The sequence below is a fragment of the Maniola jurtina genome, chromosome 7 (genome assembly GCF_905333055.1).
Source record: "Maniola jurtina chromosome 7, ilManJurt1.1, whole genome shotgun sequence".
Taxonomy (NCBI): Eukaryota; Metazoa; Arthropoda; class Insecta; order Lepidoptera; family Nymphalidae; genus Maniola; species Maniola jurtina.
Genome location: NC_060035.1, coordinates 1,202,705 through 1,215,417, shown reverse-complemented (window position 1 = coordinate 1,215,417; position 12,713 = coordinate 1,202,705). Strand labels below are relative to the sequence as shown.

Below are 12,713 nucleotides of genomic sequence, written 5' to 3'. Positions count from 1 at the left end.
TTCAGTTTCAGGATAATGCAACATCAAAGTATGTGAAACTCGAAAGTATAGTTATCTTGTAGTACAGCTATGCCAGACAGTATTGTCTTAGATTCGGATGAGAACAGTGCACGTGAGTCCTTAGTGGCATATTGCGGTGTTCGGAGCGCTTAGCGGAGTGAATAGCCATCATGATGTAGCATATTAATGATTGGTTTTAGAATCTGGTGTGTAGTGTGATTATGTTCAGAGCGCCTAGTTGTGATCATGTTGAGAAACCTTCGAATGGTGTGATCGTATTTAGTGTCTGCCATGTGATCATGTCCAGAACACCTTTGAATAGTGTGATGATGTTCAGATTCTGTCTTGTGGTATGATCAAGTTTAGAGCGCCTTTTCGTAATGTGAACATTCAGAACGCTTTTGTTTAACGTGGTCATAATATTCAGAATACCTTGGTGTACTATGATCATATTCAGTTTCGGCCGTGTGGGTGCAGTGTTATGATATTCAGAGTTTGCCGTGTGGTGTAATCATGTTCAGATTCTGCCGTGTGGTGTGATCATATTCAGAACGCTTTTGTTTAGCGTGGTCATAATATTCAGAATACCTTGGTGTAATATGATCATATTCAGTTTCTACCGTGGGCACGGGGTGTAGTGTTATGATATTCAGAGTTTGCCGTGTGGTGTGATCATGTTCAGATTCTGCCGTGTGGTGTGATTATATTCAGAACGCCTTTGTGTAGTATGATTATATTCAGAGTCTGCCGTATGGTGCGATGGTGTTCAGAGCGCGAGTGCGGCGGAGCGCTTGTCGCGGCTCTTGTTGCGGGCGACGGTGCGCGCCTTGCACGCCGCGGTGTTCTGCAGATGCTGGAAACAACATTATTATAATCATTAACATGCTTTAAAAGGCAATTAATTTTAGGGTTCCGTACCTAAAAAGGAAAAACGAAACCCTTATATAGGATCACTTTGTTTCAGGGCTTTATCTGTAAATTCTAAAACTTTTATTTATTTGTTATCAACGTGGATGTTTTCAAAGGTGTGCGCACTCTGTCAATTCGCACTGGGCCAGCGTTGCAGACTACGGCCTAAATACTTCTCATTCTGAGAAGACCTCTGCTCAGTAGTGGGCCAGCGAAAGGTTGACCATGGCATAATAGTTTTTGATGGAAAATGGAAAAAATACCCGAGTATGGAACCCTCAGTGCGCGAGCCTGACTCGCACATGACCGGTTTTTTTATTACTGAGTGCCAATGAGCTACTTGGTTGGACGACCTAGGTTAGTTTTTGGCGAATTAATAACTTATTAATAATAAAATCAGGGTTGTTTTCCCGCGGCAGAAGTTAAGGGGTTACTTACTCGCTGCAATCTGTTCAGCTTGGCCTCGGGCACGATGAGGTCGAGCGCGGGGTAGGGCGACAGCTGCAGCGCGAGGCGCAGCGGCGCGCAGTGCGGCGCCAGCGCCAGCAGGCCGGCGCCCAGCGCGGCCGCGAACGCGCCGTACGCGGTGCGCGCCGCCCACGTGCTCAGCGTCACCGTTTCCGTCCCCACGCGGATACGCTCCGAGTCCACTGTGCCCTCCTGGAATTTTATTTCATGTCATTACAGAGATACACACAGGTGGATTATAGAGGTGTTAGAATAGCTTTTGAATCGTCAAATAATTAATTAACCACTGGTTCAGAATGCCTTTTCTACCGAGAAGACCAATTAAAACCAAGTTTAACCAGAATTAGTATTATTATAGCATATAGCTATAATAATACTACCTAAACACAATCCAATGCCAGTAACCTTAGTAAATAAATTGCCTTATTTTGTAAATTGCCTAGTTTTAGTGATTTAGTGTTTTTCGATTCGATTGTATAGCTTACAAAACTCGGGTCAATGCTCCACCTACGATTGACTCCGAGTGGCTTACTTATACAACGTTCGTTGACCTCTAGCGTCAGTCAGATATCACGACCTCCGGCCTCCACGAATTGCAGCAGACCTGCGGCTGACGGGCATAAGGGGCGTTCGTCAACCAATATATGAACAGGTCAGGAGATAGCGCGCCGTGTCCCCTGTATGCGTCAGTATATTTACCTCGAAGTACTTGAGGATGTCGCGGAAGGTGGCGCGCTGCAGCTTGCGGTCGCGCTTGGCGCGGAACTTGTGCGAGTCGCGCGCCAGCTGCTCGAGGCGCGGCAGCAGCTCGTCCTCGGCGCACGCGAACTGCTCCTCGTCGCCGCACGCGCGCTCGTGCGCTATCGCCAGCGCGCCGCCCGCCGCCATGCGCACCTACCAACAATCAATTATAAACACTTCACGAATGATCTCCAGTCTCCAGTAGGTAACTTATAACACACAAACTAGATGTCGCTAAAGTCACTTTCACCGTACTTTCACCGTGGATATGACGGATGAAGTTTGGTTAAAAATAGAATTGGGAGAGACACCCGACAGAGCTCCGCTTCGCATGCCCCTTTTTTCTGAGTGGTTTAAAAATAAAATAACTCGCTTTGCTCGCTCTTGCAACCTGAGTTTTCTGTGACATAATTCATGTTATGAAATGACAGTTTGTCTGGCAATTTGTTTTTTCAAGTGAACTATTTGTAGAACCAGAAGTTTTATGACGATGAGTAAATGATTCATAATTTTGCCAAACGTTGTTTGTGGAATGACACTGCCATTTCTTTTAGTGAATGGATTGGTCACCATGGAGTTTACCTCGAGACTGCACGCGTCGAGCATTTCCGCGAGTCGTCGGAAGGACGGCTGCCTGTCCGCGAGCAGGGTCCTGGCGTGCTGCGGCTCCGTCAGTGCCAGCAGTAGCGCCCAGCCGTCCAGCGCTGCGGCGTGCCACACGCCTTCCTCCACGGCCGCACCTGATACTTTCACTGTACCATCACCCTGGAAAAAAAAAAAAAATGGTAATCAAATTCAAATGTTTCGAAGTAAAAGTATTTTAATAGAACAGAACGTCTGTTCTATTAAAATACAACTCTAAGAAAAACTCTAAGAGTAGTTCGGAAAACATTGCCTGTTTGTGATTGGTCAGTCACTCAAAATGGTTAAAACCCACTGACTTTTTGTCTTTGTCACATTTTGTGTAAGGTAATTTTTAAAAATTGATTTGAATTGTCGGAAATGATATAAAATTATTAATTTGTATGAAGGTAGTTTGATAAAATCGATATTTCACTCATTTGATCTGTTGCTATTATAGAAGTGAATTTGTATAAATGCGGATATTCTGAAGGTTTTCATTTTAGTCTTGGGATCGATCATTACTTTTTTTAGATTTAAACTCTTGGATAACCTCTGCACTTTGTGATTTGTATTTCCCCTAGGTTTTGGGAGGACATTCCAGTAAAATTATTTGTATTAAATTTTTAAATAACACCTGTTTTTCTGAGTGACGATGGCGCCTTTATTTGTATGGGTTTATGTTACACAGAGAGCTCTATACTAACTTCTCTCCATGGATGTACTTGTTGTGAACTAACCTTGAGATAGCTACCGCTGAATATGGTCTCAAACATTCGCATGACCTCCAATATCTTGCTGAGGTCGTCTTCCAGCAGGTAACATAGCACCGCGAGCGAAGAGCAGCACTGAAATATCATATTTATCTTTATCTATGATCATATCTTAAAATCTTGGCTGAATTTAAAATGTGCCACTTATTGACATACATCTATAATATGAAAAAAAAACCCGGCCAAATGCGAGTCAGACTCGCGCACCGAGTGTTCGATACTACAGTCGTACTTTTCGTCATTTTTCACGATAAATCAAAAACTATTACGCATAAAAATATGTTTCAGAATGTACAGGAAAAGCCCGTTCATATGATACCCCACTTGGTATAGTAATCTTACTTTGAAAGTGGCAAATACTAATATTTATTCATGACCACATTTAAAAAAAAAATCTGATGTGACCACAAATTCAGGGTTTTCGAATTTTTCCCCTTATGTGTGCTATAACACCTACCTACCTGCCAAATTACATGATTCTAGGTCAACGGGAAGTACCCTATAGGTTTCATGACAGACACAACAGACAGACAACGAAGTGATCCTATAAGTATAAGGGTTTTTTCTTTTGAGGTACGGAATCCTAAAAATTACATCGTAGCACTGTTTTGTTAACAAAACAATAAAAATAACTATTAGTACCTCAGTGCGCGTGTCCAGGGAAGCGGATTTGTCGACGGCGGCCGCGGCCAGCGCGGGGCGCACCTCGTCCATGAACTCCTCCGTGCCTTCCTCGCCTATCTGGAAAGAAAGAATACTTATTCGTTATAGGCTACAAAGTTGTTATTTCTCGCGAGTGGTTCAAAAATAGAATCCTAAGTGTAGCGAGAAACTTGGTGTTTAACAAGTAGTCAAATCAGTATCTTTTAATCAAACGTCAAAACACGCGCTTAGTATGCGAGAAAGAGTTCCATAATCCACGCGGACGAAGTCACGGGCGTCATCTAGACAACTCAAATCAAACCTTTCCATCAATCGTCATATTATGATCATTACTGTCATAATTATATTAACATTGAATGAAAAAATTGCTATAATTCACAAGTAGTTTAAAATTAACAAACAATTGGAAACTTTAATTATCATGGTGATAATTATTCATTACCAATTTTCGGTTTGAAAACATAATATTAAGAGTTTCAAGCTGTGAAAATTTCCATTCACCATGGAAAAAATTACATCAAGTGAACATACGTCTGATGATGATGGCTTTGAATCACCTTCAAGGCGTGAATGCCAATTTCTATTACGTCATATGTACGCTTACAATAATATAAGATCGTTTTAGATTACTGTTTCCATGTTATGTCGTAGCTTATAAGGACTAAGTGTCCGCGTGGACTACGCTAAAGCCTTATTTTCCCCCTTAGGGATTTAATTTTCAAAAATCCTCTGCTGGTTTCAGCTGGATTGCTGGATCCAGCATTGCAATCCCTAGCGTCGCCTCAGAAAGACAGAAAGAAAGGAAGAAAGAAAGAAAAACTGTTTATTTGGTACCACAAACATATTATGTTACCCTACATACATAATATAAAATAAATAATATAAAATAATAATAATAATATAAAATAAATAAAATGAGATGTGTGGTGTGTGGTACCAAAATGGACTCCACTCAACATTTGCTGCACCTGTGTCGGGAACGCAGGCACGGCGCTGGTCTTCCGTGAAGCCAGAAGTCTCACGTATGCATCGATGTATATGCATGGGCCCTTCGAAGATAAAAAACGCGCTCAAAAAGTCAAGAGAATTTGCAAAAGTCTCTTGACTTTGTCAATGACGATGACGTAAGATTCAAGCGTATTTTTGCGGACGGAATTGTATGGGAAAGGCTAATCCATATACATCGATGCACGTATGCGTCAAGCTCGCTTACGTAGGACTGGACGTCACGTTTGAGTAAGATTCAAGCCATGAAATTTTCCAACACACGTACATCGTCAACATACGTCATAATTCCATAGGGTTATCAATCACCTTCAAGGTGTGAACTAAATTCTATTACATCACAGACGCTTACAATGTTAATGACCGTTTAGGAGGACGATTTTTATTTGTTAGGAGTTAAAGGTGTAACTTCCCAAAAACAGTTCGATTTTGAGTTGATGTTAAATTATTATCTGGACTCATGAAACTCAAAAATATAATTATGTAAATGTTTTAACCGAGTTCCAAAAAGATGGTGGTTCTTAACTCGGCACATTTTTAAATCGTACAATCATTAGGTACTGGAGATTTATATTATTTAACAAAGTGATTGTTGATTTTTTCAAGAATTATTAGCAACTTATGCTAGGGATATAAAACTACCTTTAATTCTTTATGATATTAAAATCGTAACGGAGTTACTGATGGGGGCATTTATTTTCAGATGAAACCCTTATGAAGAGGTTTTTTTTTTTTTTTTTTTCTTTAATCTGGCTTTACTCTGATTAGCCAATGTCAAGTTTGTGATATTTTCAAGTTATTGAATTTATACAAGTATAGACTCCGTCTGCGCCGGCGCCCGCCGACATACGCGCGGCGCCCCTTTAGAGCGCTTCCCAGTCAGTTCCACCACCAAAAAACACCAACTAACACAAAAACCAGCCACTCTTAACAAAAAAAACACTCCAAACAAGCACAGCACGCGCGCCAGCAAACGCCATCGCAGACGAAGTCCTATGAAGAGGTTAAGAATTATAGTTATAAGATTAAAAAAAAAAGAATTGACAGGGTAGGTTGGGCAACTTTTGGTGTGCTTACCTGTAGGGCTAATAGCGGTGCCACAGCGGCCGCGGCGCGTCTCTCCCCGTCCTTCCCACGCCGCAGCGCCTTAGTGACGTGTTCTGCCAAGGTCACCCTTTGTCCACACAGTATGTGCGCGAGGTACCGCCTCTGGAGTGAGTTCTTCAGCGCGACCAACGCAGCGGCCCGCGCTGCGTTGGCTCTTGCGCTCAACGCGTCTATGATCTCCAAAACCTTCTCTTCTAGCTTGATTTCACTATCTGTAATAGAAAGAAGAGAAACTGACTGACTGCTAATGCTAGCCCAATTGACTGCGCTGTAGCAACTAGGCCACATGTACCATTTATTCAAATAATTTTTTTTTTTCTCTCTCGTCTGGCTTTACAAAGATTAGCCAATGTCACATTTGTAGTTATTTGTAACAAGTTAGTTAAACTATACAAGTATGGACCCCGTCTGTGCCGGCACTCGCTGACATACGCACGGCACCCCTTTAGAGCGCTTTTCAGTCAGTTTTAACAAAAAAAAAAAAACTCCAAAAAGGCAGAGCACGCCTGCCAGCTAACACCAACACAGACGAAATCAAATAAACTTTTATAAGTACTTTTAATTCGTTCAATGCATCTTCCGCTGGTTCGAAATGCCTTGACTAGCAAGCTAGACACTACATGGAGAAACCTCAATAGCTCAATGGTTGAGAAGCAGACTGAATTCTGACAGATTGGCGGTTCAAACCCCACCCGTTGCACTATTGTCATACCTACTCGTAGCACAAGCTTTAAGCTTAGTTGGAGGGAAAGGGAAATATTAGTCATGATTAGCATGGCTAATAAATAATCTTTAAAAACATACATACATCCCGCACAGACAATGCTTAAGGCTACCACAAATAAAGCCCTTACAATTAACACAGATTAAACCTCCATATTAAACCACTTACCAGTGATATCTTTTGAACACTCGGAGTCAGGGTTAGTGTAACAAAGGATCATGTAGGGGCTCCGTTTGGGGATGTACCGTTTTGTCTTAAAACTCTTACCGTCATCCGGAACGTCGGAGCGTTCGGAAGTCTCCGAGCATGTCATGTCAATGCCTGCATCTTCGTCTGAGGAGTAAGGCTGCTCTGTTCTTCTATGTTCTGGAAAAAGAAAATTTCAAAATAGAGTTTCCTTTGGTAATTTATTACCGTGAGTTTGCAATGACTAAATAATATTAAAAATATAAATGATATTTTAAATTATTTAATAAATAATGTTAACAAAAACTAATGTCCATTTATTTAAATGCATTTTTGTTACATTCAGTGCCACAAAAACCACAGTCGGTTAACACATAAAACACTAGCTGATGCCCATGACTTTGTCTGCATGGATTTAGGTTTTCTAAAAATCCCATGGGTACATACATCCCAGAGAATCAAAGGATTATCTGGGATAAAAGTAGCCTATATTTGTATCTGGGATATAAGCTATCTCTATACTGCATAGATGATGCCCACAATTTATCCGTGTGGATTTAGGTTTTAAAAAATCCCATGGGTAGTCTTTGATTTTCTGGGTTAAAAGTAATCTCTGGGATGCAAGGTATCTCTGTACTACACAGACGGTGCCCACAATTTCTTGAGTGTAGTTTTAGGTCTTTAAAAACCCCATGGGGACTCTTTAATTTTCTGGGATAAAAGTAGCCTGGGATGCAAGTTACATCTCTACCAAATTTCATCAAAATCGATTAAACAAATTGGGCTATAAAATGCTAGCAAAAAGCCAGACATGCACTTTCGCATTTTATTATATTACTATTTTTATTGCTTGATAACTGCACTGACCTTTGCAATGAAAAATAAAACAACATGCCTTGGCATTGATACTTTATTATGCAGTTCCTTGTATGGGTGGAAATATCCATATTATAATATTATGAATCTGACAGTGCTGTTTCTTTGTTTATTACTAGCGTTTTCCGCGAATTGGTCTGGTTGATATAATTTATAGCCTATAGCACTTGTGGGGCACCATATTTATAATTAAAAAAAAATCTAAATCGCATAACTAGTTCCAGAGATTACTCTCTACAAGCAAACTTACTTGTTTGCCTTTTTACAATATTAGGGTAGATGTCTTGATGCTGTCACTACCTCAACCCAATTTCATTAAAATAAAAAAAACTGAAATTTGCACAAAGTCACATCTAAATCTAATCTAAGTAAATTACTGGATGGATTGGGCTGAGGCATGCAGATAGCTATTATGATGTAGACATCAACTAAGACAGGGTTTTTGAAAATTCAACCCCTAAGGCGGTAAAATAAGGCTTAGAATTTTGTGTGGTCCATGCAGAAGAAGTTATAAGCGAGTCTATCGATGATCTGATTGGGCTGCTAAAAGTGGCTCCATCCATCTCCACTTTAGATTTTGGGTTATTTGGCCACAATATCAGTTTACAAAATTAACTCAGTTATTAATTTAGTAAAGATTAAATTATCACTTTTAAAATTGGTTTTTACATGTTAGTTACTTAAATACTATTTAAAGGTAATAGTTACAAACAAAAATTAATTGGTTTGTTTCATTTATTACTTCCAGGAACAGATTACTTAAGCACTATTAGTACAGTAATATATGTATTAAATAATTAACCATTCCATTTCTTGTTTGATTGATGAATAAATATGCTACTTATGATTATTTACGAATTATAAGAATCATCTATAGGTACTAATACTATAAAAGCGAAAGTGTATCTATTTATCTGTCTGCCTATCTGCTAGTTCTTTACTGCCCACCCATTCAACTGATTAAAGCATTTGGTACAGAGACAACTTGTATACTGGAGAAGAATGTAGGAATGTAACTTTTGATTCTGGAAAATCAAAGATTTCCTACAGGATTTTTAAAAATCTAAATCCACTTGGGCTTAGTTGCAAATATTATCTAGTGTTCCAATAAATTTTCATTTTTTACTGTATTGATGTACTGAAAAAGCATGCTAAATGAAGGTTAAATGCAATTTTCAGTGTTAAACTAAATACCTACAGCAAATATTTTGTTTGGATTAAAAATTAAAGTGATAACTGGTGTAAGTATTTTAACTCTGAGATAATATAATAATAATGATGTTTTATATTCATACCATTTATATGAGTCTGATAAAACTAAGTGTTATCTTAATGCATTGCTAACATTCACACCAAGCAACTACTACAAATATACAAAAACCCATAACTAATATAAGAAACATTAAAAAAATATTCTAAAATCATTTTTTCTACTAACTATAGGTATATAACTAACAACTGTTGAAATCATAATATTGCAGTAAAAATGATATTGTTTAAATGATAAGAAATAGGTATTACACAACATTGCTGACTGATATTATACAATTGAATTGATTATTAAATGAATTCTGCTTATCACATTTTATGTAAAAGTGTACATAACAACAGTGTTAAAAATACCACACTGTTGTAATAATAATATTATGTAATTTTTAACTAATTAACTGAAGTGACTTCAAGGTCGTATTTGTATATCATACAATATGTATTGAAAAATTCTAAGAGAATGTTCAGTTGCCAAAGGTTATCTGCATGTGATAATCTAATGTTGTGAAATTGGGAAAGTGAATGTTCCCTACTTAGTTATCTAGCTAACCAGGAAGTAGTCGCAAAGTTGTAATACTTAATTTCTTTTGTTTTGCAAGCATATGGTCCCTTCCCGGGAGGCTATTCGCGAATTAAACTCGTCAAATATGAAATACGTGGTGTCATGCGAACGCTAACTGCAGCACAAGGTCGCCGCGTGATCTCATTCTTGGCCAACTCCAACCACAAACCCAACAGAAACAAAAGAAATTACAGGAATAAAAATGGAAAAACTTACCGAATTTGCCTTTTTTCTTTCCTTTAGGCATGGTGATATTGGATTCTGGAAGCTGACGGTACAAATAAAATAAATTCACTAGTTTAAATTAACTACGTTTCTCACTTGATCAAGACGGAGAAAAGTACGATATATCAGTTCTTATAGAACGATTTGGGCACCGAATGTAACATAAAACTAAAATTTCAGAAAAACTTTTTAACATGTTTAACCGTATAGCATGCACACTCGACCCCACTTGTTTGCGCAATGGCGTCTGACAGCTTGCTTGTCATTATAAAATCAAGGTGCGCGCGGGAAATCGTTTTCTCCGCCATCTTGGTCTGTATTTTCCAAACGGTGTTGCTATAATTAATAACAAAATTTACCTACACGAATGAATAGCGATCATAATTTCTTTTATTTATGTTTACAGCAAAAAAATAGTGGCAGTTTACAACATAAAAAACTATATTTAGATTTTTAGAAAGATATTTTTATGTGAAAAAATATTTTTCCAGATGAATTTTGTTGGGTCTAATGTAAAATTTACCCTTATTTTTTGGAGTGACAACATTTAGTTTTGCTTTTCATGGTGCAATAATTTGAATGTAGCGCAGGGAATTATTATGAATTTCTTGCTGATTCACCAGCTTTACCTAGTTTTACTTGCGCAAGGTTTATCAACAAAAACAGCATTACCTAATATTATATTATGGTACTACGTGTACTTACTACCTATTATAAAATGCCTTAGAGGTACCAATACCTTCTTATTTTTAAAAGGTAACTAATCAGCTGTAAGTGTGACCTAAACAGTTGAAAACCTAGTTATAAGAAGTCTACATGGTAAATCTTCACTGGGTATTGTGCGTACTTATAAACTTACATTTTTATCAAACGGAATCCTCTCATTCTAGTTCAACTCGCACTTGTCCGTTTTTTAGGGTTCCGTACCTCAAAAGGAAAAAGGAACCCTTATAGGATCACTTTGTTATCTGCATGTCTGTCCATCCGTCGTGTCTATCAAGAAAACCTATAGGGTGCTTCCCGTTGACCTATAATCTTGTTTGGCAGTTAGTTAGGTCTTATAGGACAAGTAAAGGAAAAAATCCGGAAACCGTGAATTTGTGGTTACACCACAAAAAAAAATGTGTTCATGAATAAATACCTACTTATTTTCAATTTTCAAAGTAAGATTATTTTCAATTTTCAAAGTAACTTTACTAAATGGGGTATCATATGAAAGGGCTTTACCTGTATATTAAAAAAAAAGATTTTTATTTTTTTAATGCTTAGTAGTTTTTATTTATCGTGCAAAATGTCGGAAAAAATACCCGAGTATGGAACCTTCGGTGCGCCAGTCTGACTTGCACTTGGCTGGTTTTTAATGTAAAATTGACTAATTTGGAGCTCGCTGATCTCGCCGTTTCTCCGATGTTGTTTCAGCAATATCCCAGTTCAATAGTCTGGTCTGGTGAGAGGCTCCAGAAGTGGCTAATTTGTTAAATTAATGGAAACCAAGGGGTAGGTATAGGTTTAAATTAAAATAGTATGATATTAGTAGTAGTAGTATGACAAACTGCAAACATAAACAACACACAATGCACAATCACACGCAAACACACAAACACACACACGCATACTCTACATATACACACATGCACACATACATATATACCACAAAATTCACGTAAGCGCACACGCACGAAAACCTATAGGCTTAATATTTACTAACAATAACATTACACTACATTACTAATATTTATTACTAGTGATACAGGATAAGAACTCGGTCTCTAAAAACTCATAACTCAATGCACGCACAAAGGAGTGACAGGCAGTTGGATTGCATGATACCTCACAACAATGCCGCGTGTACGTAACTACAATCACTACCTACCCTCCATTAAAATATATTATTAAGACTTTTTATTTTTATTGGTACACTATGTTTGATTATAACGCTGTTGTATTGGTACGGTTTTGCATGTCCGACCATCAGCGCACCATATTAACACATTTAAATTAAGTTCTTAGGAACGGGAGAAGTCAACCCACTGTAATACAGTGTTTACTAGCACAGGGGTTGTCAAACCTATTCGTATGTTCTTACTAACTTTCTAACATTGTATACCTACTGTTTATAAGGCACATCTACTAACAAATACTTAGTACATAGCAAAATATTGTAAAATAATATTTAGGATAACTATTTGTGCATTGAAATAGTTTAAGAACTAAGAATGAATAAATGATATTGATATTGAAATAAAACCTGCCAATTACCGCACTTGTCTAGCCTGCTGCCAAGACCAGCATCATCACTTACCGCCAAGTAGGATCACAGCTGTTATAGGCTGACTTGTATCTGTGACGACCAGTGACGACCCTTAGAGTTAACTTGTTACATGAAGAGGCACCTTTAAGGCAAGTACCGCTCCATTTAGCCTGCATCATCACTTGCCAGCAGGTCTGATTGCAGCTAAGTTCTAGTCTATAAATTAAAAAAAAAAACTAGCAAAATATTATGGTCAGTCAGATTTCAAATTTAAACTACATGATTGGTGTGAATGGATATTGAGGTTCTTACTATTCTTATTTTATTAAAATC

At 38.1% G+C, this 12,713-nt stretch overlaps 1 protein-coding gene across 1 annotated transcript; it reads right to left on the bottom strand.

Moving 5' to 3' along the window:
- Positions 1-199: 199 nt before the first annotated feature.
- Positions 200-10,505, bottom strand: LOC123866956 (interferon-related developmental regulator 1). The gene is made up of 9 exons (XM_045908764.1): positions 10,121-10,505; positions 7,279-7,377; positions 6,258-6,499; positions 4,155-4,253; positions 3,480-3,587; positions 2,701-2,883; positions 2,077-2,271; positions 1,348-1,569; positions 200-853 (listed from the first exon to the last, which is right to left on the bottom strand). Exons 1-9 carry the CDS (start codon positions 10,149-10,151, stop codon positions 767-769), a joined length of 1,266 nt encoding a protein of 421 aa, XP_045764720.1. The 5' UTR covers positions 10,152-10,505; the 3' UTR covers positions 200-766.
- Between the last annotated feature and the right edge of the window lie 2,208 nt (positions 10,506-12,713).